Source organism: Coccomyxa subellipsoidea, assembly GCF_000258705.1.
Source record: "Coccomyxa subellipsoidea C-169, whole genome shotgun sequence".
NCBI lineage: Eukaryota > Viridiplantae > Chlorophyta > Trebouxiophyceae > Coccomyxaceae > Coccomyxa > Coccomyxa subellipsoidea.
In genome coordinates, this window is record NW_005178037.1 from 1,691,929 (window position 1) to 1,713,191 (window position 21,263).

The 21,263-nt window shown below is 52.9% G+C and overlaps 4 protein-coding genes across 4 annotated transcripts; 3 read left to right on the forward strand and 1 right to left on the reverse strand.

Annotated features, from left to right (window-relative positions):
* Positions 1–42: 42 nt before the first annotated feature.
* COCSUDRAFT_23316 (glycolate dehydrogenase) lies at positions 43–8,297 on the forward strand. The gene is made up of 19 exons (XM_005648668.1): positions 43–224; positions 567–911; positions 1,027–1,194; positions 1,340–1,537; positions 1,692–1,784; positions 2,007–2,255; positions 2,443–2,555; positions 2,672–2,786; positions 3,076–3,253; positions 3,597–3,751; positions 4,005–4,097; positions 4,214–4,351; positions 4,602–4,801; positions 5,038–5,203; positions 5,510–5,677; positions 5,978–6,172; positions 6,443–6,630; positions 6,912–7,102; positions 7,382–8,297. The coding sequence occupies exons 1-19, from the start codon at positions 93–95 to the stop codon at positions 7,594–7,596; spliced, it is 3,300 nt and encodes a 1,099-aa protein (XP_005648725.1). The 5' UTR covers positions 43–92; the 3' UTR covers positions 7,597–8,297.
* Positions 8,298–8,451: 154 nt separating this feature from the next.
* COCSUDRAFT_23319 (alanine aminotransferase 2) lies at positions 8,452–12,636 on the reverse strand. Its single transcript, XM_005648669.1, has 10 exons — positions 12,342–12,636; positions 12,028–12,193; positions 11,734–11,877; positions 11,309–11,461; positions 11,045–11,146; positions 10,450–10,689; positions 9,958–10,155; positions 9,500–9,679; positions 9,084–9,182; positions 8,452–8,956 (listed from the first exon to the last, which is right to left on the reverse strand). Exons 1-10 carry the CDS (start codon positions 12,449–12,451, stop codon positions 8,831–8,833), a joined length of 1,518 nt encoding a protein of 505 aa, XP_005648726.1. The 5' UTR covers positions 12,452–12,636; the 3' UTR covers positions 8,452–8,830.
* Positions 12,637–12,835: 199 nt separating this feature from the next.
* On the forward strand, positions 12,836–16,386 carry COCSUDRAFT_53254 (serine glyoxylate aminotransferase; the record flags this gene model as incomplete). The annotated part of the gene is made up of 8 exons (XM_005648670.1): positions 12,836–12,907; positions 13,258–13,333; positions 13,585–13,865; positions 14,149–14,304; positions 14,419–14,586; positions 14,760–14,944; positions 15,179–15,284; positions 15,619–16,386. The coding sequence occupies 8 exons, from the start codon at positions 12,836–12,838 to the stop codon at positions 15,877–15,879; spliced, it is 1,305 nt and encodes a 434-aa protein (XP_005648727.1). The 3' UTR covers positions 15,880–16,386.
* A 427-nt stretch (positions 16,387–16,813) lies between these two features.
* On the forward strand, positions 16,814–20,839 carry COCSUDRAFT_23324 (hydroxypyruvate reductase). Its single transcript, XM_005648671.1, has 9 exons — positions 16,814–17,007; positions 17,145–17,202; positions 17,471–17,671; positions 17,797–17,929; positions 18,291–18,433; positions 18,771–18,992; positions 19,315–19,478; positions 19,855–19,972; positions 20,381–20,839. Exons 2-9 carry the CDS (start codon positions 17,200–17,202, stop codon positions 20,537–20,539), a joined length of 1,143 nt encoding a protein of 380 aa, XP_005648728.1. The 5' UTR covers positions 16,814–17,007; positions 17,145–17,199; the 3' UTR covers positions 20,540–20,839.
* Positions 20,840–21,263: the final 424 nt, after the last annotated feature.

The following is a 21,263-nucleotide window of genomic DNA, read 5'->3' on the forward strand; positions in this document are numbered from 1 at the left end:
TTACAATAGAGGCAGACGTGGATCTATGCAAAATTTCTGCAACTTGGTCAGGCTCTTGACCACCGAGCAGATCAGCGAGCACGATATCGAAGATGGGGAGGTCGGCAGCGAAGCGCCTTGCGACACGGCTGGTGCACGGCGCGCTGCCCTCCCAGCGCCCGTTCTCGACCACTATCCCATCTCCACAGGCAACAGGCCGAGGGCTTATTCAGAATGACGTTCAGGCATGCAATTCTGTCTCCTGATACCTTAAATGTCAGTTATCTTGCGCTGTCTAGTGTGATCTCCTTGTGCCGTACACCTCGGACTCGTCTCACGTTTTCTCAGAGTTTTCATAACCAGCACTTTCCTACTTGTCGTGTAATGGGTACATCTGTGCATGTGGGTAAAGCACCCATCTTGGGGTGGTTCAATGACTTCATCTTGTCACGAGAAGGCTGGGAATTACACCTCTTATCTCTGGACCCTTGTTGATGAAGTCTTTCTAGATAAGTCGTCTCCTACTTTCAGGAACAGACATACCTTGCTTGTCCATCAATCAATGAGTGGATATATTGGTCTGGCAGGCTGGAGGCACAGCAGCAAGGCAGCTGGCAGGAGCACAGGCGGGTGTGTCTCACCAGCAGAGGCGCAGCCTGGTGCAGCCAGCAGAGCAGGAAGCACCCATGCCGCAGATCACCGTCGACAGGGTGGGAGCAATCTCTGTCATCGGGGCGAACGACCCTCCACACCAGCCTGGCGTGTACCGCAACATTGATGGCTACCGTGAGGAGGACGGCCGCTATGCGCGCTTCACAGAGGAGATCTCGTCCTTCATCCCAGACCAGCGCAGGTTCACGGACCCCGTGCGCACCTTTGCGTACGGCACAGACGCCTCCTTCTACCGCCTGAATCCCAAGATGGTGGTGAAGGTGCGGACCCAGCCTGGCATATTGCCATCAGCTGAGTGTTGTCATCTTGCTGATTGATGTCATAGGAGGGTCGTTGTCATCCTTGGCCGGTGAGAGGATGGTTGTTATTGTCCAGGTGCATACCGAGGAGGAGATAATGAGGATTCTGCCCATCGCGAGGAAGCATGGTGTGCCGGTCACTTTCAGGGCTGCCGGCACATCTTTGTCTGGCCAGGCCATCACAGACTCTGTGCTGCTGAAGCTCAGCCACACCGGCAAGAACTTCAGGAAGTATGAGATCCATGTGAGTACTCTCTGTTCACCCTGCTGGTGTGGCAGCTTGCTCTTTTGCCACTGGTGTTGGTTTGCACTTTGTTTTACACTGGCGCAGGGTTCACTCAAAGGTGCCTGCCTGCTAGCACGCGGCGTGATTCTGCTTTGTATCACAGGGGGATGGCAGCAGCATCACAGTGGAGCCAGGTCTGATTGGAGGGGAGATCAACGCCCTGCTGGCGCGGCACAAGCAGAAGCACGGGCACCCCATCCAGTACAAGATTGGGCCAGACCCTTCCTCCATCGACTCCTGCATGGTCGGCGGCATGGTGGCCAACAACTCCTCTGGCATGTGCTGTGGTGTCAGCCAAAACGTAAGACCCCTGGCAGGAATGTAATCTGTAAGGCTGAAACTCTGTTCTTACACGGTAGCACAATGTGAGCTTGCAAGTCTGGTCATGGTATAAAGTGGCCTACTGGAGGGGGCCATTTTATGCTGCTATCTGAGAACGTGGTGGTGTTGCGCAGACATACCACACCCTACAGGACATGAGGATTGTCTTCGTTGACGGCACCGTTTTGAACACTGCAGATCCTGCCAGCAGGGCAGCCTTCCTCAAGGTACTAGATCGGTTTTATCCCTGTGGCTCAGTCTTTTACCCTCCCTGAGGCTGACCAGCTTGGACGTACCTTCGCACACTTCCGTTACAGTTTTAGACTGAAGCAATTCCTTGGTTGGGGATTGTTCCAACAGGAGATAGGGTCCTAGGCTGGATTGAGTGCTTCTGTTATGTGTCCGTTGCGCAATGAAATTGTGCTTTAAGGTATGCCATGTGCCTGCAGAGCCATGCACAGCTGGTGGAGGGGGTGAGGAATCTGGCGATGAGGGTGCAGTCAGACTTCACTCTGGCCTCCCTGATCCGCCGCAAGTTTGCAATCAAGTGCACGACCGGCTACTCCCTGAATGCCCTCGTGGACTTCCCGGTGGACGACCCCATCGAGATCATCAAGCGCCTCATGATTGGCAGTGAGGGCACGCTCGGCTTTGTGTCCCAGGCCACCTACAGCACTGTACCGGAGTGGCCCAACAAGGTGAGAAAACAACTGGATTTTGAAAGACTGGGGTTTACCCTGGGGTTTGGGAAGATACGTGGGATTTGGCAGACTTATGTGTCATGTCAGACTAGTGCTTCATGTTACTAATGCTTTGCTTGTGCATGCAAAAGATATCACTCTTTTGTGTGTAGTGTGGAGCTCATGAGATGGGTTGGTTGTGCAGGCTTCGGCATTCATCATGTTCCCCGATGTGCACTCAGCCTGCAGAGCAGCCTCCATCCTGCGTGATCAGACCGCTGTGGACGCCGTGGAGCTTTTTGACCGTGCATCCCTCACGTGAGCACTGTGCAAATGACCAGACTCTCATGCAACACACTCTTGCTGCGCGCAAGATTGGCCTCTTGTGACAAAACGTGCATTGATTTGAAAGGGTCTATTGTGTGATAATGCAGGGAGTGCGAGAAGGACGAGGGCATGACTCGCCTGGTGCCAGACATCAAGGGTGCAGACCCTGGCGCGGCCGGACTGCTCATCGAGTGCCGCGGGCAGACTAAAGAGTGCCTGGAGGTTGGTGCCTGCACCTCCACCATATTGATGTTGCAACCTATTCTCTTGACTTAACTGCAGAGTGATCCCTCTTTTGGTACAATTCTGTTAGTCAAGCTGATTCACTGTCGTAGAGAGACTTCTTCACACAGGTCCCTATTGGATTGATGTGCATGGGTTTTTCTAACCCAATTGGTTTGGTTCTCTAAATCCAATTGGTTTTTCTAACCATGCCATGTTTGGGACTAGGCATGCAGTCGTTCCATTTGAGCTGCATTTCAAATCTTATTTGGATGATCCTGTTGTGCAGGAGCGCATCTGCGAGGTGCACCAGGCGCTGCTGCGGGGCAGGCTGCCATTCGGCGCGCGTGCGGCGCAGCCGATGACGCTGGAGACCTACGGCTTCAAGCACGACAAGAAGGAGTACAACGTGTACTGGGACGTGCGCAAGGGCCTCATCCCCATCGTCGGCGCTGCCCGCGAAACAGGTCTGTATTGATCATGCCCAATTTGCGCACTACACCTGCCGTTCTCATGTATGCACAGTTATGTCCTTGTGCCACCTGTAACACTTTTGACGATGGACTCTACTTCTGCTTGAATCATGGTGCTTGACAAGTATTGCTTGGGTCTCAGCATCTTTGCATCCTCTTGCCAACTGTAACACTTTTCCTTATCAGAATATGCCTCTGTTTCAGCATGTGCTTGTACATCTGTTGCTCTGAGTCTCAGCTGTGGTATGCTTTGTACTTCTTTTGCTCTGAGTCTCAGCTGCGGTGTGCTTGTACATGTGTTGGTTCGAGTCTCATGTTTGGTGTGCTGATGCGACAGGCACTTCCATGCTGATTGAGGACGTGGCCTGCCCGGTGGACAAGCTGGCGGACATGACAGTGGACCTGGTGGAGATGTTCCAGAAGTTCGGCTACAAGGACGCCTCCTGCTTCGGCCACGCCCTGGAGGGCAACCTCCACCTGGTCTTCTCACAGGTGCATGCCAACCCTATGCAAATCTCACCGTGTCGTACTATTCATGACACCTGATCTGCTGAAGGTCTGCTGATCTGCCCTCTTGATCTGTCCCCTTGATCTGCTGAAGATCTGCTGATCTGCATTGCTCCTTCTGCCACATACATGGTGTGTTATTGCTGCGGAGGGTGTGCATCAAATCATGTGCTGGTATGCATGCAATGCTTTGATTTGGAATGGAGAGGAGGGTTCATTGAATGAATCCGTGCCACAGGGATTCCGCACTCCAGAGGAGGTGCAGCGCTTCAGCGACATGATGGACGAGATGTGCTACATCGTGGCCACCAAGCACAGCGGCTCCCTCAAGGTATTTCTCATCCTGTAATGATAGCTCGTTTCTGTCAGAACAGCCATCCTCAGGGCTATCCTCAGTACTTGTTTTGCCTCTCCAGAGCCAAATTGACAGTTTGTTATGTCCTGCAGGGCGAGCACGGCACAGGCAGGAATGTGGCCCCCTACGTGGAGATGGAGTGGGGCACCACAGCCTACGAGCTCATGTGGCAGCTGAAGGAGCTGTTCGATCCTGAGTATGTGCTCAACCCCGGCGTCATCCTCAACGCGGTGAGACATCCACTCCCTGGCACATGCATTTCTTGGTACTTTGCGGCACTTGGTTATGCACGCAAGACAGTGGGCCGCTCCAGAGTGGCAGAAATTGCTATTTAGCGTATTACTCGGGTTGGCAAGATGGCTTACTGGAGGAGGAGGGGTCTTGCTCCTGTTGCCTGAGCAGGAGCAGAGGTGCTCAGAAAGCACTTGCACATCATAGTATACACAGCAGCATGGTAATGTCAGTGTTGTGCCTGAGCAGGACCCGGAGGTGCACATAAAGCACCTGAAGCCGAGCCCGCCGGCGAGCGCGATTGTGGACCGCTGCATTGAGTGCGGCTTCTGCGAGTCCAACTGCCCCTCGCGCGACATCACCCTCACCCCCCGCCAGCGCATCACCACCTACCGCGAAATCTCCCGCCTGCGCTCCATGCCCAACCGCACCCCTGACCAGGAGCAGAGGTGCTTTACTGCCTTCTGAGTTGCGCCAATGTGTTTCACAATGGACATGCCCGCCGATCCTTACTGCATGCAGTGTGCTGTGAGCGTGTCAAAAGGGTACAAGCTGCCAGAGGTCCCTGATTGTAGCTCTGTGTGGTGCAAGGAAGGACTTCAACAAGACAAGGGATATTGTAGTGTGAGTATGAGTGTGCTCTGCTGAGGGCTGTCTTGCCGAGAGTTGTATGTGGTGTGCGCAGGCTGCAGGAGATGTCGAGCATCTACACGTACCAGGGCGAGGAGACGTGCGCGGCGGACGGCATGTGCCAGGTCAAGTGCCCCGTCAAGATCAACACGGGCGACCTCATCAAGTCCATCCGCAAGGAGCAGCTCGGCCAGGACTCCCGCGCCTCCAAAACAGCCATGGTGCGCACTCTGCACTCTCACAGCCCAATGCCATGCTTCCGTTTGTGCTCAGAGCACTTTGGGCACTTCCATCATGCAAACTGCCTGCTGCTGTACTATTGCACGTCAGATCATCAGGCCTGCTGTGCATATTGCATGAATTCCTGAGTGTATCGTGGGACAGGATCCTATGTGTATTGTACACTGCAAGGTTCAATCACGAACTTTTATTGCTATAGGTCGAGGATTACTTGGAAATTCTGAGATCCACAGCGTGGGGTTTTGGGATGAATGGGGCTGATGTGTGCGGCATTTTTGCTGTGGCAGGCGATGGCGAACAACTACGGTGCTTTCGTGTCGACGGTGCCGGCGTTCCTGAACGTGGTGGACTTTGCGCACCGGCTGGTGGGCCCCAAGCCGCTGGAGTACCTGTCCGGCGCCATGAACCGCATGACCAACCACCTCGTCCCCACCTGGAACCCCTACATGCCCCGGGTGCGGCCCCAAAACACCCTGCCCACCTGTCTTGCACTTTCTCTCATGCGCTCAGTGTCTTTGGACATCTCCCTTCGCTTTGCTTACCTGCAGCCCTATGTCTGCGTCAACTTGCAGTTCCTCATTGCCAAGGACCAACAATGAAAATTTATTTGTATCAGAGAACTCCCGTGAGACATCCCATGCCGTTTTCCTCTGCTGCAATCATCCAATCCATTCTTCAACCTACCTTTAAATAGAGTGGTCTCAAATGTGAATGCTCGATGACATGTTTGACTGAGAAATTTGTTGGTGCTGCAGGGGGCGTCCAAGCTGGACATGAACCCCCCGGTGCCGGTGCAGCCGGAGGGGGGACTGGCGCGTCAGGTGGTGTACCTGCCCTCCTGCGTCACGCGCATGATGGGCCCAGCCGCCTCCGACCCCCAGAAGGCCTCCGTGCACGAGAAGCTGCTCTCCGTCTTCAACAAGGCCGGCTACGAAGTCATCTATCCAGAGGTGCGCAACTTTCTCCATTTTTACCTAACCAACCTCCAGTGCTACATGGTGGATCCGACTAAGCTGTTCAGATAGCACGTCAGATCTGCTATGTGTGAGCATACGGGCCCTTCAGAAAGCATGTGATACCTGCGCTGCGTAAGCGAGGGGCAAGGAGCATACTCTCTACTCTCGCATGCCGCAATGTCCTCGTGGGACTTCATCTGTGTAGGATTGTGGAGTCTTTTAAAAATGAGTTTGGCTGAGGCGGCTTATCTGTGTGGGCGACAGGGTGTGAGCAGTGCGTGCTGCGGCATGATATTCAACACCAAGGGTTTTGCGGATGCGGCCAACAGCCAGGTGTCCAAGCTGGAGTCGGCCCTGGTGAAGGCGTCCAAGGGTGGTGTCATCCCCATCGTCTGCGACACATCCCCCTGCCTCGGCCAGCTCAAGACCTCCCTCTCCGACCCGGCGCTCAAGTGCGCCCCCTGCCATCCCTCCCCTGCACTCTCTTGCTTGCTTGAACAGCCTCTGAGACGCTTCTACCACCTTGGCCATATTCTTGGTGCACAGCCATGTTTTGTCTGATTGCTGTTCCAAAAGATCGTTTGCCAATGGTGTCTTAATGCTCATGACTCTGGATCAGATTTGCCCCGCAAAAGATGTCTGGAACAGTTTCTGCTACGAGTGTTATCCAATAATGCATCCAGTGAGATCTAACAGGAAAAGCAGGCTGATTGTTGTGTGCGCGTGCGTGCAGGTTCTCGCTGTACGAGCCGGTGGAGTTCATAAACACGTTTTTGAAGGACAAGCTGGAGTGGCGCCAGGTGCGCGACAACGTGGCCATCCACGTCCCCTGCACCTCCAAGAAGCTGGGAGTCACCTCCGCCTTTGAGCAGGTCGCCGGACTCTGCGCCAAAGAAGTCACCCCCTCCGGCATCCCCTGCTGTGGTGAGCACCTGCCCTTCTGCACCTACCTATCCACCAATATTTCCTGTGGGATGGCCAACACAAGCATTTGTTAATCTTGCACGTGTCATTGTTCACCTTGGAAAGAACACGTACAGTTGCAATGAGAACCCCTTGCAGGCAACGTGGGTTGAAGCGGCCTGTGAGGCACACTCCAAGAGGGCCATGGTTGTGAATATTGTACTCAGTAAAGTTCAGGGACAGAGGGACTCTTATTTGGGCAAGTTTTTGAGGGGCTGCTGCTACTCTGTTCTGTTCCAGGCATGGCGGGCGACAGGGGCATGCGCTATCCGGAGCTGGCGCAGGGGGCGCTGCAGCACCTGGACTTGCCATCCGGGTGCACGGACGGCTACTCCAGCAGCCGCACCTGCGAGCTCAACATGAGCCAGCACTCCGGCATCAACTTCCGCGGCCTCGTCTACCTTGTGGACGAGGCCACCGGCCCCAAGCAGCAGCAGCAGCGCCAGCAGCAGTAGCCTGCAGCGGTCGAGCTGCAGAGTCGATGAGAGTGACGAGTATTTTGAGCGCGCGGAGCACAACTTGAACTTGGATGTCAGATGAGGAAGTATTTCTGTGGCCAGATTGGGCCTCATGGGAGGATTGTCGCCAAAGTGCAGAATAATAGATGGCACGGGGATAAAAACAAAGTTGTGAGGGCATTGCATCATTCAATAAGCATGCACGTGTGTCAGTGGCCAGACTTCGAGGAGCATTGGATATCTGGGAGGTGTCCCCGTTGAGTAGATTGATCGAATTGGTCGACGTTGAGATTCTTTGGGCATTGTGCACAACCGTGTTTGGGATACCTCACTTTAGCGGGTTTGCAGCGAGTGGCTTTAGAACACACCTGTCTCATAATCTCTTGTCTCTCATGCAACAAATCGAGCAGGGCTTTTGGCAATATGAGCATTTTCTGATTGAGATGCCAAGCATAATCCATAACTCATCTGGCAGTTAGTGCCCAAATAAGGAAGGTTTCACGGCTCTTGAGCCTCCAAAAGCCCAGTGTTGTACACTGTTGCCTAGCTCGCTGGCGTATTGGTGTCTGGTTTATCTTAGTGGAGGATAGGAAGGGTGAATCACGTCTCCTCAGCATCAACGGTGTGCAATCCATGTGGATCATACCGCAAGACTGCTACCGCTGCTGCCTTCTGAGTGTAATAGCACAGCTTCAGTTGGTTGGGAGTGACATGTCAATGACCCTGTACAGCCACACGATTGTGTCAACATCAGCGTGTTGCAGATATTGCATTGATGCACCGTGCATGTGACATAAAATGCTGCATTGCATTTGTATTCATGCCAGATCTCAGCTGTGACAGCAGTATTTGGCATGACCATCGATATCGCAATTTGCATCTTTGACAAATCAGCGACATAGGATCATAACAGCTCATCATAAAATTTTCAAAGTTGGAGCATGTTCTCTACTAGCTTTGCCAAGCCAACAGCTGGACTGCAGCAGGCTTGCTGCAACCGGCATTAGATCAAAAGAAGAGCTTTTCAGATGCAAGAGCCAAAGTCTAATCGGCAACCACCTACCTCTAGTGGTCACAGGGACTCAGATAGATAAAAATCCTGTATGGTACAATAATTTCATCACAGTGTGGAGACTGGAACGAATGGCACTCTGCACACCCCGGTGACAGCTCAGCCCGACTATACGGTGGTACATTTGGTCTGTACGAGACATCTGTACACCTGCCTGCTTCACTGCTCGGGCTCCCCATACTTGGCAAGGAAGCTGTTGTGAAACTTCACCAGCCGCTCAGCCACCTCATCAGTCTCTGGCTCTGGCACCAAGAATGTGGTCCTGAAGTGGAACGTACCCTCCTCCTGCAATAACACCATTCAGGCTTTTGAATACCAGAGACACATGCAGAGCTTCCAAATACTATGAGAAGGATGGCATCAAGCATGCTTCATGAAGAGTATGAGTAAGGGAAAGACATATGAGTGGCACCTGCTTGAAGCCTGAACCTGGAACAGTCACGATGCCAGTCTCCTCCAGCAGCTGCATGCAGTAGAAGAAGTCCGCAGCCTTGCCCGTCTTCTTGGCAGCCTGCCAAAACAACACAGAAAATGAAACCATCAAATCAACATCAATCAGCACCAGTCTCACTACGCGCCCATGAGTACTCCGCTGTCCCCATCAGGCATGAAGCGCATGAAGCCCACCCCACCAAAGCACATATGTAAGACTAGCTTACAGTCACACAAAAGGTGCCTCCCCGTAAGACGCCATTTGCCCCGCCCACAGGGGAGACAGGGCTGCCTCGCAATGTGTATGCAGTGCTAGTGACATAAAAGGCACCTTCGGCCCAGGAGCACCACTGCGTGGAAAGATATTAGCAAGTACAAGTGGGCCCGTGCCAGCACCTCAATGGCGCCCTGGGGCAGACGGATTTGGGGCATGGCGTAGAGGGCGCCCTCGGGCTCTGTGCAGGTGACGCCCTGCAGCGCGCTCAGCGTCTTGTGCAGCTTCAGCGCCCGCCGCTTCAGCGACGCCAGCAGCTCCGTGCGCTCCTTCGCATACAAATCATACGACGGCTCCCCCTCCTGCGCAACCACCAACCCCTCAGGAATGACTGTTTTTCTCAAATTTCCTTTCTCCTCCAGACAATGGAAGGAGACTTGATCAATAGCCTCGGCAGTCAAATCACAGGAAGCAGCACGTGAAGTGTGTGAGAGTAGGAGCTTGCAAGCCACGCTTCTCGCATGGAATGCGACATCCTCCACTAAAGCACCTTCGAGTGCCAATCAAAGTGATGTTCCTGAATGAGAGCCCCACAGAACACCCAGGATGGCTGAGGGTATTTTGAGGAACAGCGTTGCACCTTGGGGGGGTTCATGACGAGGGCCATGCAGATCTGGCCATTGAGGTTGGAGCAGAGGTTGATGGAGGCCAGCTTGTAGACCTCGGAGAGCACGCTGGGGTCCACGTTGACCAGCTCCGTGTAGCCGCCGCGCCGGCCGCACTCGCCATAGAAGCCCTTGGAGATGGACATCATCGAGGCCAGCGTCACTTCCTCCTCCTTCAAATCGCTCAGCACCTGCAACAATAGCGCTCACACCTCTGCCAACATGCTGCATGTGAAGACAACTCAATAGAACTCAAGGGGAACACCTACAAACAAAGGCTTTCAAGGAGAAGATATCATTGGACCATATGGCCTGCACAAGTGATGGATAGTGTCCCAGAAGGGTACAAAATAGCAGCTATCGTTCTGCTTGTTGCCTTTATCGGCAAACTATAAAGGCTACATAAAACCAAAGGCTTCTTGGGCGCTCTCTAAGACTGCAGATGCGTGATGTGCAGGCCTGGGCACACATGCATGCAAACAGCGTGGCTGAGAGGAGAGGAAGGGGCGTGCCTTCTTGAAGGAGGTGAAGGTCTTGTCGGGGCGGTAGATGTTGGCCTGGTACACCTCGTCTGCCAGCAGCACGATGCCCTCCTCCTTGCAGAACTTGACCACGTCCACCTGGTTCTCATACGACAGGATCTGGCCGGTGGGATTGCCAGGGTTGATCACCACCAGCGCCCTCACATTCTGCCCCTCCGACCGCGCCTGTTGGACATCAGACTCCCCTTGGAATTACTGAAGGTAAACATCTTGCGGGCTCTGACTGCTTTACCCCGCCATGCCTTGCAACAAATCACAAGATTGGCTTGTTCAGTATTACATGCCCCTTGGTGCTGGAGGATAAAATAGGTTGCTGACTGTGGCCGGTAGTAGTACACAGTCATGCCTTGCAGACCATCACACAACAGACCTGCTCGGCTGAACAGGGCTGCCTGCTCAGCATCTGGACGTGTATGCTGCACTGACAGCATCTCTGTTGAAGACAGCACAGCATGCAGGGCAAGGTACAGGGCAGGCAGGGCCGCAGCTGGCAAAGGAGGGGGACAACGGCCAAGGGTACCTTGTAGGTTTGCTCGCGCAGCTCATTGATGTCCAGGCTCCAGCCGGTCTCTTCATGGAGGTAGTAGGGCAACAGCACGCCTCCGTACATCGTCAATGTCGCCTGCAAACAAACCCAGATGTCAATGCATGAATTTCCAAGATTACAAATGCCGCACCATTGCTACATTATGCCTGAGTTCCTGTAGCTCCCGCATGCGAAAAATGGTGCGTTCAATTTTCATGCTGGCTGTGTGCAGAAAGGAGCAGTGTTGAAGGGGGTCACCGAGTAGAGGGGGTACTGGGGAATGGGTGTGAGGACAGCGTCCTTCTCATCGCGCAGAAGCAGGCGCATCATCGCATGCACGCCCTGGCTGGCACCATCTGTTAGGAACAGATTGTCAGGATCGCAGGGGTACCCATCTCGCTCCTCGATGCCCTGACCCCCACGAGGCATTTTAGGTAAGCAATTCAATGGCCCGATATATATCAATGCTTCCCTTCTAAGCCAAGGAATGCAATACTGTAAATACCGCTATGGGTGAATTCTTCAGTGGCAAGATGCAATCACGGGAACAGCGGCATCTAGAGGCTTTCTCTGGTGGACTCTCAAGCTTGTTTAATGTAAGTGTGGATACTCTTCGTGACATTTGGTTGCACTTCTGAAGATTCAGACTTTCTGACTGCTTCTTGGGGCCACAGGCCTCCCACCTTGGCAATATCCTGCCGGAGCACCATGGCACCTCTACTGTCGCTGTATGCCCCAGTGCCTCCTGGAATGGCGGCCAGGTACTTCTTGGCACGCGCAAGCACATCTGGCGGGAAAATGCTCTTCGCCTCTGCACTCTCCAGTAGCTGCATGCCAACAGCAAAATGTCCTTTAGTTCCACAACAGGTGTCATCTTGACCTGCTGCAATGGAAAAGCCCTCTTACCTGCCAGGCAATGCACAGATTTTTACGGCACTAATGGCAAGACATCTTGCTTGAGAGTGCAGGAGTCGCACCTCTGGGTAGTCACAAATGGCCAGCACTTGTCTGTAGAAGGTTACAGGGTGCTGCCCTAGCTGCTGGGGATTGCCAATGTTGCAGTACAGAATCTTGTCAAATGGGAGCTTTTCCCCAGCATGAAGCTTGTCTTCCAGCTCCTTGGCACGAATCACGATTTCGCCCCTGCAAATTTGGAAGCAATTTGGGCAGAGAATATTGTGAGGTTGATCAGATCAGCCTCAGAAAATACACAGACCAGAAAGCCTGCATTCAAAGAAGGAACATATCCATGTAACGGCGATAATGATACGTTAGCGAGGGATGTTCACACCTTACAGCATACTGTGCCTTGACCACTTTGGGGTTTATGTTTTCCAAGGCCAAGGGTGAACAAGAAGGCTGAGGCCCCTTCACAGAGTCCACAGCACCGTTCGCAACCATGTCAACTGAAATTTGACTGAGATAAGTACAACAGCTGCAGTTTTTACGGACGCTCAGGTACTTTGATGGGCCCTGTTACACCTGGCGTTCTGGACTGGACTGCAACGATACAGGATATGGTAGCAACGCGTTTAAAGCCCAAGATAACAAGGATCTGTCAAACAAGAACGTTGTGACTGATGTCGAGGTCGTGCTTCACAGCGAAGAGGCCAGAAGGCGTGTCAATCACCAAATCCGGAAGGGAGGGAACGGCGCTAGCACTGTGGTCTAATCCTCACGTGGAAACTCCGACATCTCTGGACCGGACGTTCCATCGAAGTCGAGGGACGCCCTTTGGACAGCAGAGGACTGGAGCTGCAGTTCGGGAGGCAACAACACAGAAAGATGCGGAGGAAAGTGGCACAGGCGGTGGCATCATCTCTGTGGAAAACCCCTGCTACGATCTCTGAACGTGCGGTACGTATAAGAGCGAGCGCGCTCATGTAATGCACAGTCTTAATTCCAGTGTACAATCTCTTCACATTATAATGACCTTCTGCCACAAGAGTAGCAGATCTACTGGCATTTGACCACAAGAATTGTCGCCAGTGATCATCATGTCTTGGCAAACCCTCTGAAGTTATCGAGGAGCTTTGAGCGGTAAGTATCAGCACCGTCAAATCATGAATAGAAAACACTGAGTCGGATAAAATTGCAAAGTACAAGGCATCGACTCTGACTGATCATGTCTGTATGTGTGCCTTGTGTAGGTGGCTGGCCCTCTGTGTGGCAGCCATGGGACTCCATTCGGGGCAGGACCTCTGCAGAACACGTACATCCGCACTTTTGCAGCCGCACCCTACTCTTACACCCCACCAGGCCGGAATCATCTTGCTGTCCCAGGTATGAGCAATTCTATCCACAGATTTGGGCCTGGCCCGAGGCAGCACAAAATTTGCTGCTCTGCTCACATTTAGATACCTGTCTTGGTCCCATGGGATCAGGCATTCCTGATCTGTTGTCTCATCGTTATTTACAGAGATGGGGCTGCAGTTCATGCATATTTCACTACATCACAGGTTTGCTGCACATGCAATCCATTTTATCAGTGGGGTGCATGAGCCAAGATTCTGAAGCGGTGGGGGGTGCCACAGGTCCAGTCAACATCCACGAGCAGGTGATGCGGGCGATGGACCGCCCCTCGCAGAACCACCGCGACCCCTGGTTCCCCCCCTTCTTCCAGCAGATCCTGGAGGACACCAAGTACATCTTCAAGACCACGGAGGGGACCCCCTTCATATTCCCAGGGACAGGCACTGGCGGCTGGGAGGTGGCCCTCACCAACACTCTGTCACCGGGTGACAAAGTGGTCACCTTCCGCTACGGCCAGTTCTCCCACCTCTGGATTGACATGATGCAGCGGCTCGGCTTAGATGTGCGCTCACCCTCCATCTCCCTTGACAATTAGGCAATGTGCCTACTGCCTAATTGTCAACCCCACTCTCCGATGGTAACATCGCATGGCTATTTCTGGACATGCTCTTCTGTTCATAAGCTTATGTATGATGATCTGAGCCTTGCAGCCGTGGTCAAGTAGAAAGGGGGCTATCTGTGCCAAATTGGGCAATCTGATGGAGCATTATGCATCCCTGGGCTATTGCAATTGTGGCCTGCAGCTGTACTATGCACAATCAGTCAGATGTGATGTGGCTGCACAGGTGCAAGTGGTGGAGGTGGAATGGGGCGGCGGTGCTGACGAGGCCAAGCTGGAGCAGATCCTGAAGGCCGACACGGACAAAAAGATCAAGGCCGTGGCTGTGGTGCACAACGAGACCACCACCGGTGTCACCAGTGACATTGGCCAAGTTCGGCAGGTGACCATCCTTTTTATATCCATGCAAATACCGTACATCTTGCGCACTGCAATTTCATTGTGGTTGGAATGGATAGCAATGGCTTGCTTAGTGTATTTTGCTGTTCCAATGCAGGTGATGGACAGTGTGAGCCATCCGGCTCTGCTGCTGGTGGATGGAGTGTCTTCCATTGGGGCTCTAGACTTCAGGTTTGACGAGTGGAAGGTAGACGCGGCGGTGACAGGCTCCCAGAAGGCCCTGTCCCTGCCCACTGGCCTCGGTTTGGTCGCTGTCAGCCAAAAGGTGACCACCTCTTACACAACAACATGCAGTTACCATGAATGTTGCAGAAATCGGTGCAGTCAATGCACTGCTAGAATGGGGTGAAAAATCTTGACCAGATGCTGCTGCACCAGGCATTGAGTTTTGTTGCTTCAAAAGAGGCAATCTTAACAGTTGCTGATCTGGTGTGGCAGGCTCTTGAGGCGCGGAAGACGGCGCAGCTGAAGAGGGTGTATTATGATCTGGAGGACCAGCTGGCGACCAACCCGTCTGGCAACGTTCCCTACACGCCCTCCATCCCCCTCCTGTACGGCCTCCGAGAGACCCTGGGCCTGATCAAAGCAGAGGGCATGGACAATGTCATCGCACGCCACCACAGGTGGGTTTCTCTGGGCTCATCACATAATCAATAATCACGTCTTTCACTGCTGCTCTCGATGTGCTCACAAGGCATTTCAGGGCAAAGTCTGCCGAATGGGCGGCATTCGTGTTTGAGGACCCTGATATGAAGCTTGCTTTCACAGCTTTTCAAGCACCATTGTTTGTACCTCCTGTCCTTGTAAGCTTGCATGCTGCTGAGTCGCAGCATTGAGCGCTTGAATTGCCTGCACAGGCTGGCTGAGGGCACGCGGAAGGCTGTGGAGGGCTGGGGCCTGAAGCTGCTGTGCAAGGAGCCCAGGTGGAACAGTGACTCACTCACAGTAATCAAGACCCCGGAGGTGTGTTCTCCTCACACATGCACGCACCCTGCCAACGCTTGCCATTGAACCTCTGCTAAATTGTAAGTATTTCTAATAAAGAAGCACTGCAATACTCGCGCACCCTTATTGCCTGTCGCTGCTTCCCTGAATACTATATAGCAATATCTGTATGACACTGCATTTGCCTGAATCTATCTTGCTTTATATATGCGTGCATGTCTGTGCTACAATGTTGTGCCTGTCCAAAAGAGTTAGTAACCCACTGGCTCTGGTGTGCACTGCACGGAGTCACGGAGTGGGCATTGATGAGGACATCGTGTGTGTGCGTTGATGGGGTGAATATGCGTTGCAGGGCGTGGACAGCGGGAAGATAGTGAAGGAGGCGTACTCGCGCTACAACTTGTCTCTGGGCGTGGGCCTGTCGGAGGTGGCTGGCAAGGTCTTCCGCATCGGCCACCTGGGCAACAACGACGAGGTCATGGTCGGCTCTTACCTCTTCGGCGCAGAGATGGCCATGATCAGCGCCGGCGTCCCCATCGAGCCCGGCTCCGGGGTCAGCAAGGCGATCGAGTACTGGGCAGCCACCAGCAATGTCATCCCCACCCGAGGCTGAGCACAGCCTGGGAGCTGCATTGCAATAAGTCCTGTGAGCCTGTCTGATCTGCTAGCAATGCCACTCTGCAAGTGCTGCTAGAACGGCAGCGCTCGCTGGGAACATTGCAAACCTATGTGAGCAGGGCAACGGGTATTCTTGTACAGCTGCAGAGTTGCGATGGGAGTTTAGAACCGGTACTGATGCATTAATCTGGCAGGTCTGGCACAAGCACTGGGCGCACTACTGAGATAAAAGCTGCTGCACTGCAATCCGTTTTGTCAACACCTTGAGAAGATAGAGATCAGGCTGCAACATATCTCTTAATTGGATCAGCAGATGGATTGTGGGACGTTCGAGAGAAAAGACTTCCGCTTCAGTGGAAACTCTCGGAGTTGTTGCACGAGTAGGGCAGAGAGGTCCCTATTGAGCGGATCATAGTGTGATGCTGCACTTTGAGACCGTACAACTTAATAGCTTGATTGAAGCTACAATGTAATCATAATGTGCTGTAACCATATACATTATAATCTGCATCATACTCATAAAGATTATTACTTTTCTACAGGGAGTAGGGTAATAATAGATCTTTATGAGTGGCGAACCCAGAGCCCATGGCCAGATTCTTATTATTATTATTCTTATTATATTATTATACACCGTGATGAAGCTTCAAGGATAATTGCACAGGGGAGCCCGCCATGCACTGCATGCGTTCCACCCCGTCCTGCATAGATCTGTGGAATCACTTGGTGTGCAAGATAGCCAACCCCCCTCTTGGGCTCCCTTTCGACCTTCCCAGTATTAGTATCGACCCCAGCCCGCAGCCCGACCCACTTCATGAGCCCCCCAAGGTTTCGTAAAAGTGGATGGCCCATTGCTCTCGACCATTGATCACGAAAGTCAATCTTGTTTCATAGACCAGTTGCTGAGAGCCACGGCAATGGCCCTCTCCGGTTCTTTAAGACGATTAGCAAGCGGTTTGGGACCCAGCCACGAGACAGGCGCGGTGGCTGCCTGCTTCAGCCGTGCAGTACACACCCTCAATGGTTTCAGTACTGCTAAGTTTGCGAGCGCAACAGCCACAGAAGACGATCAGCCCGTCCTCTCGGGCGTAGTTCCCATCACTGGACCACTGAGCGCCGCATGGTGGGATCTTGCGCTCCTTTGGGAGAGTAGTCGATGAGTGATCCTGTGGTCGTGCAAAGGCTGTTTTGCACAAATTTGCGCGATCCAATGCTTTCTTGGAGAGGTACATCTTTGACATGAAGTACATTTTGTTCCAGGGGCCCGACACCTCCTCCAGCTCCGATCTCAACTTCTGTTGGTGGTCACCCAGTGATGGTGCGTTCCAGATCTTATGTGGGCATTACTGGCCTTGGATGACAGGGTGTCGTAGTGACGTCTCCACTTTGAATGAACACTCATCATTCTGTCCACAGATTCCGCGAAGCTCATCTACTCTTTTGTTGGACCACTAGTATGGCAGCTAATTATTATGTTAGCTGAGATCAGCTGCACTTCCGCTCTTCTGAAAGGTCGTTGTCCTCATGATTGTGCTCTCGCACAGGCTACTTTTCGATTAAGCCCAATGTGCTTTCACCTTGCGCAGGTGCACAACGAGAACGGGACAAAACGTGTGGTGGTCACCAAGGATCTCCCAGGGACGAGGTGGATTGACATTCTGACTGCGGCAAACATCCGCGTGGAGGTCTGCGCGCATGAGGACTTCATCCTCAGCCAGAACACCATAAAGACCCTCATCAGCGATGGCTGCAGGCAATGCCACGGCGTCATCGGACAGCTCACAGAGGTGCGCTCTTGTAACCATTACACTGATCAAATCTCACATGTGATGCATTTCTAGCCTGCAGAGCATTGCTTTCTTTATCCAAATCTACACGTTCTAGGTTTGCAAGTCTTTGTTGTGTGCCACAGGACTGGGACGAGTCCTTATTTGAGGAGCTGCGTTCAGCGGGCGGCAACATCTACAGCAACTATGCAGTGGGATACAACAATGTGGATGTGAAAGCAGCCACAAAGGCGGGCATCCCAGTCGGCAACACCCCTGGTGAGTTCTCTTTCTGGCCTCCTGACACCTCCTGTCAATGCCTTTGCTCAAGATCCTGTTCTTGTGCCTTCCGCCCTGTTGGGGACGTATAGTACATTTCACCTCTTTGTAGGCACAGGGTTGGTGAGCAGGATAATGTTGACCATAAGGAGAAGTGGAGTGATTCTGGATTGTTGCACATTTTCATAATGATTTGCACACTGTCCCCACACATCTGCATGTTCTGGACTACTCACATCAATTCCCCTGCGTCGCCTCTTCTCCACAGGGATGACTAATGGAATATGTAATTTATTGCTTGTGTTGCAGCATTACCACATTTGCAGAATGACATATGAGGGGAGGCACTGTGGGGTTGCAGGTGTGCTGACAGAGACAACGGCGGAGCTGGCGGTGTCGCTCACGTTTGCAGCGGCCCGGCGCGTGGTGGAGGCTGACAGGTTCATGCGCAAGGGCCTCTACCTTGGCTGGGCGCCCACCCTCATGGTTGGACAGCTGCTGCAGGTGAGCAAAGGATACATAATGCTCCGCAAGTCAGCACTCAAAACAGACTTGCGTGAAGGTAAAATAAATATCAACTGCCGCGCAATGGACCTTATTTGGAAAGTTGCGTGCCGTTCTAAATAACCTTTCTCTGTGTGTTCCACTCACCCGACTGAAGCATGGGAAGCAAGCTACCTAGGATATCTCTGTTCCTTTGTTGCTCTTGAGCACACTGTACAGGATTCTGCCCTATTGGAAGGTGCTTTACGTGCTTGTTGAATGAGGGTGGTTTGCATGCTGTGCTGCAATGTTGACCGAGGTGCTGCCGTGCTGACTGAGTTGCGTGGTGCGACTGCAGCACAAGACGGTGGGGATCGTCGGAGCGGGGCGCATCGGGACGGCGTATGCGCGCATGATGGCGGAGGGGCACAAGTGCAACATCGTGTACTTCGACCCCTACCCCAACAAGTTCCTGGAGCAGTACATCGCCGACTACAGCGCCCTGCTGGAGTCCAAGGGCGAGGCCCCCGTCACCTGCCGCAAGATTGACAGTGTTGAGGAGCTGCTCCAGACCGCTGATGTGCGCACACCGTCCCATGTCCCCTTTGCGGTGTAAATTCAATGGGAAAAAACTTCAGATGCAGGTACATGGGCCAAAGTGAGCGACAGCGAGGACTGCCTTGCTCTTTGAAATTTCATTTCTGTACCGCACCAAACCATGAGCTTTTTGGTTGCGTGGCATTTTCCTGGCAGGACAATCCTCATATGGGTCCACTTGCGTCTGGGCTTGAGACAAGCAGCGGCGGTAGCAGTGCTTGCACTCAAAGGGTTGTGTTCACAGTGAAATAACGGCAGATCTCAGAAAGAGCAAGGGAATTTGATGCATGTGGTGCCTGTTGCAGGTGGTGAGCCTGCACTGCAGCCTGGACGAGAACACGTACCACCTGCTGAACGAGGACAGACTGAACATGATGAAGAAGGACGCCGTGCTGGTCAACTGCGCGCGCGGGCCGGTCATCGACGAAGTCGCCCTCACCAACTTCCTGCAGGCCAATGAGAACTTCAGGTGGGAGCAGGCACCCTTCCTCTTCTACCTCACTCCTGTCTCCAATCAAGGGAATGGGCTGCCTACATCATCTTACTCATATCTGCATGAGGAATTAGACTGCCAGACAACATAGTTAGAGGAAGAAGAATGCAGACATCAAGGCAGAGCGAGCGCCAGGGTACTTAGAAAGGGCTGCCCCGCGGTGTGAGTGCAATGCGTGCAACATGTTTAATAATGGATCGCGTTGTACACACTGAACTTGACTGTGCGCGATTGAGCGCAGCATCCTTGTAGTTTTCAAATTCTGCAGGGGTTGGCACAATCAACAGGCTTGATTGTTGCTGTCATGCTGTGTGCAAGAAATTTGCACCTGATGTGAATTGCAATGTTGCAGGTGTGGGCTGGATGTGTACGAGGACGAGCCCAACATGACTCCCGGGCTGTCGGACTGTGAGAATGTGGTCATCGTGCCCCACATCGCCTCCGCCTCCCTCTGGACCCGCAGCGGCATGGTGCGCTCACATCACTGCCGAGACCTGTTTACTCAAAGAAAATATTTGCAGTTTGCGTTAGCTTAGTGCAAAGGGACTTGCAGCGGCATGGTGCGCTGAATTCACTCCTGAGACCCTTTTCCTAAGTAAACAATTTGCATCTTGCGCGTTGCTGTGAGGAGCAGCATCTATGACTGCTTTGTATCTGCTTTGGACAGCACTAGTGATGTGGGGGGTGACTATCATGCGTCTCCTGATGTCTGGGTGTGCATGGCCGCAAGGATTTTTTTCTTCTTCTTGCTTTCTGGATCCTGTCTGCTTCCCTGGAGCCCTCAGACAGACCTGTGGTAATCTACTGTACCAACCTGAACTGCTAAACAACGACGCACGGCAGGAAAGGCGGGATGCAAAGTTTGAATGTGTGTGCAGGCGACGCTGGCGGCAGCGAATGTGGCAATGAGGCTCCAGAACAAGCCGGTGTGGAACAAGCCAGACATTCTGGGCTTTGTGGAGGGGCCCCTGGAGGAGATGCCACAGGCCTCCCCCAGCATTGTCAATGCTGAGCAGCTTGGCCTCGACATCATGTGAACGGCCAACAAATAGATAAATACCTGATCTGCCAGAGTGAGCTGTGTCCGCTGTTTCATTGACTGTCAGCTCTGGTGGTGGAGCATTTGGTCTGCTGAACTGCAAGTATTTTCACTGCTCCAGGTATACATAAAGAAGTTGCTTCATCCTGGAGACATACCTGAAATACCTTAAAATCAAAATAGATTCTATGTTTGTAGATGTAACTTGCCAGGCTGTCTCTGAAGAGCACTGTGAGTGACTCCGTACGATGTGGCTCTGTGGAAAAGGAGTTCAGACAATCTTGTAACTGCCTGTATCAAACTGCGCTGTCACTCGCTGTGCATGGGCAGTGCAGCCTGGATGCTGGTAGGAGTTGAGCAGTACCCTGGGATAACAAGCAATATTGAATGCAGCAATCTCCTCTCTGAAGTGCTTGCTAGTGAAAGGGTTCATGGGGTTGTTTATGCGTGTCTGTGAGGTCCTTGAGATGTTCATGCAGCCGCTAATAATAGTGCTGCAGCATGTTGAAGTTTCCGGTGCTGTGTTCACTGGCACCTGCTGATACCGTGTGATACCGTGCACCGTGGCACCGAGACAGCGTGGTACTATGGTACTTACCAATCTAGTTGTACGACTGCCGCAGCAGCCCCCAGCGGCCTGTCCCGGGCCCGGGCCGGCCCAGGGGGCAGTGCCAGAGTTGAGCCACCAGTGATTATCATGAGTGAATTTCGCGTTGTATCAC

Bases quoted from the DNA above. Each gene is read 5' to 3' on its own strand.
- COCSUDRAFT_23324 (XM_005648671.1), top strand. The intron at 17,930-18,290 runs GTGAGTTCTCTT...GTGGGGTTGCAG, and splicing joins CCCAGTCGGCAACACCCCTG to GTGTGCTGACAGAGACAACG. The intron at 19,973-20,380 runs GTGCGCTCACAT...ATGTGTGTGCAG, and splicing joins TCTGGACCCGCAGCGGCATG to GCGACGCTGGCGGCAGCGAA.
- COCSUDRAFT_23316 (XM_005648668.1), top strand. From the start codon at position 93: ATGGGGAGGTCGGCAGCGAAGCGCCTTGCGACACGGCTGGTGCACGGC. The intron at 3,752-4,004 runs GTGCATGCCAAC...TCCGTGCCACAG, and splicing joins TCCACCTGGTCTTCTCACAG to GGATTCCGCACTCCAGAGGA. The intron at 7,103-7,381 runs GTGAGCACCTGC...GTTCTGTTCCAG, and splicing joins CTCCGGCATCCCCTGCTGTG to GCATGGCGGGCGACAGGGGC.
- COCSUDRAFT_23319 (XM_005648669.1), bottom strand. From the start codon at position 12,451: ATGGTTGCGAACGGTGCTGTGGACTCTGTGAAGGGGCCTCAGCCTTCT. The intron at 10,690-11,044 runs GTACCCTTGGCC...GATGTCCAACAG, and splicing joins TGCGCGAGCAAACCTACAAG to GCGCGGTCGGAGGGGCAGAA. The intron at 9,680-9,957 runs GTGCAACGCTGT...GTGGTTGCGCAG, and splicing joins TCGTCATGAACCCCCCCAAG to GAGGGGGAGCCGTCGTATGA.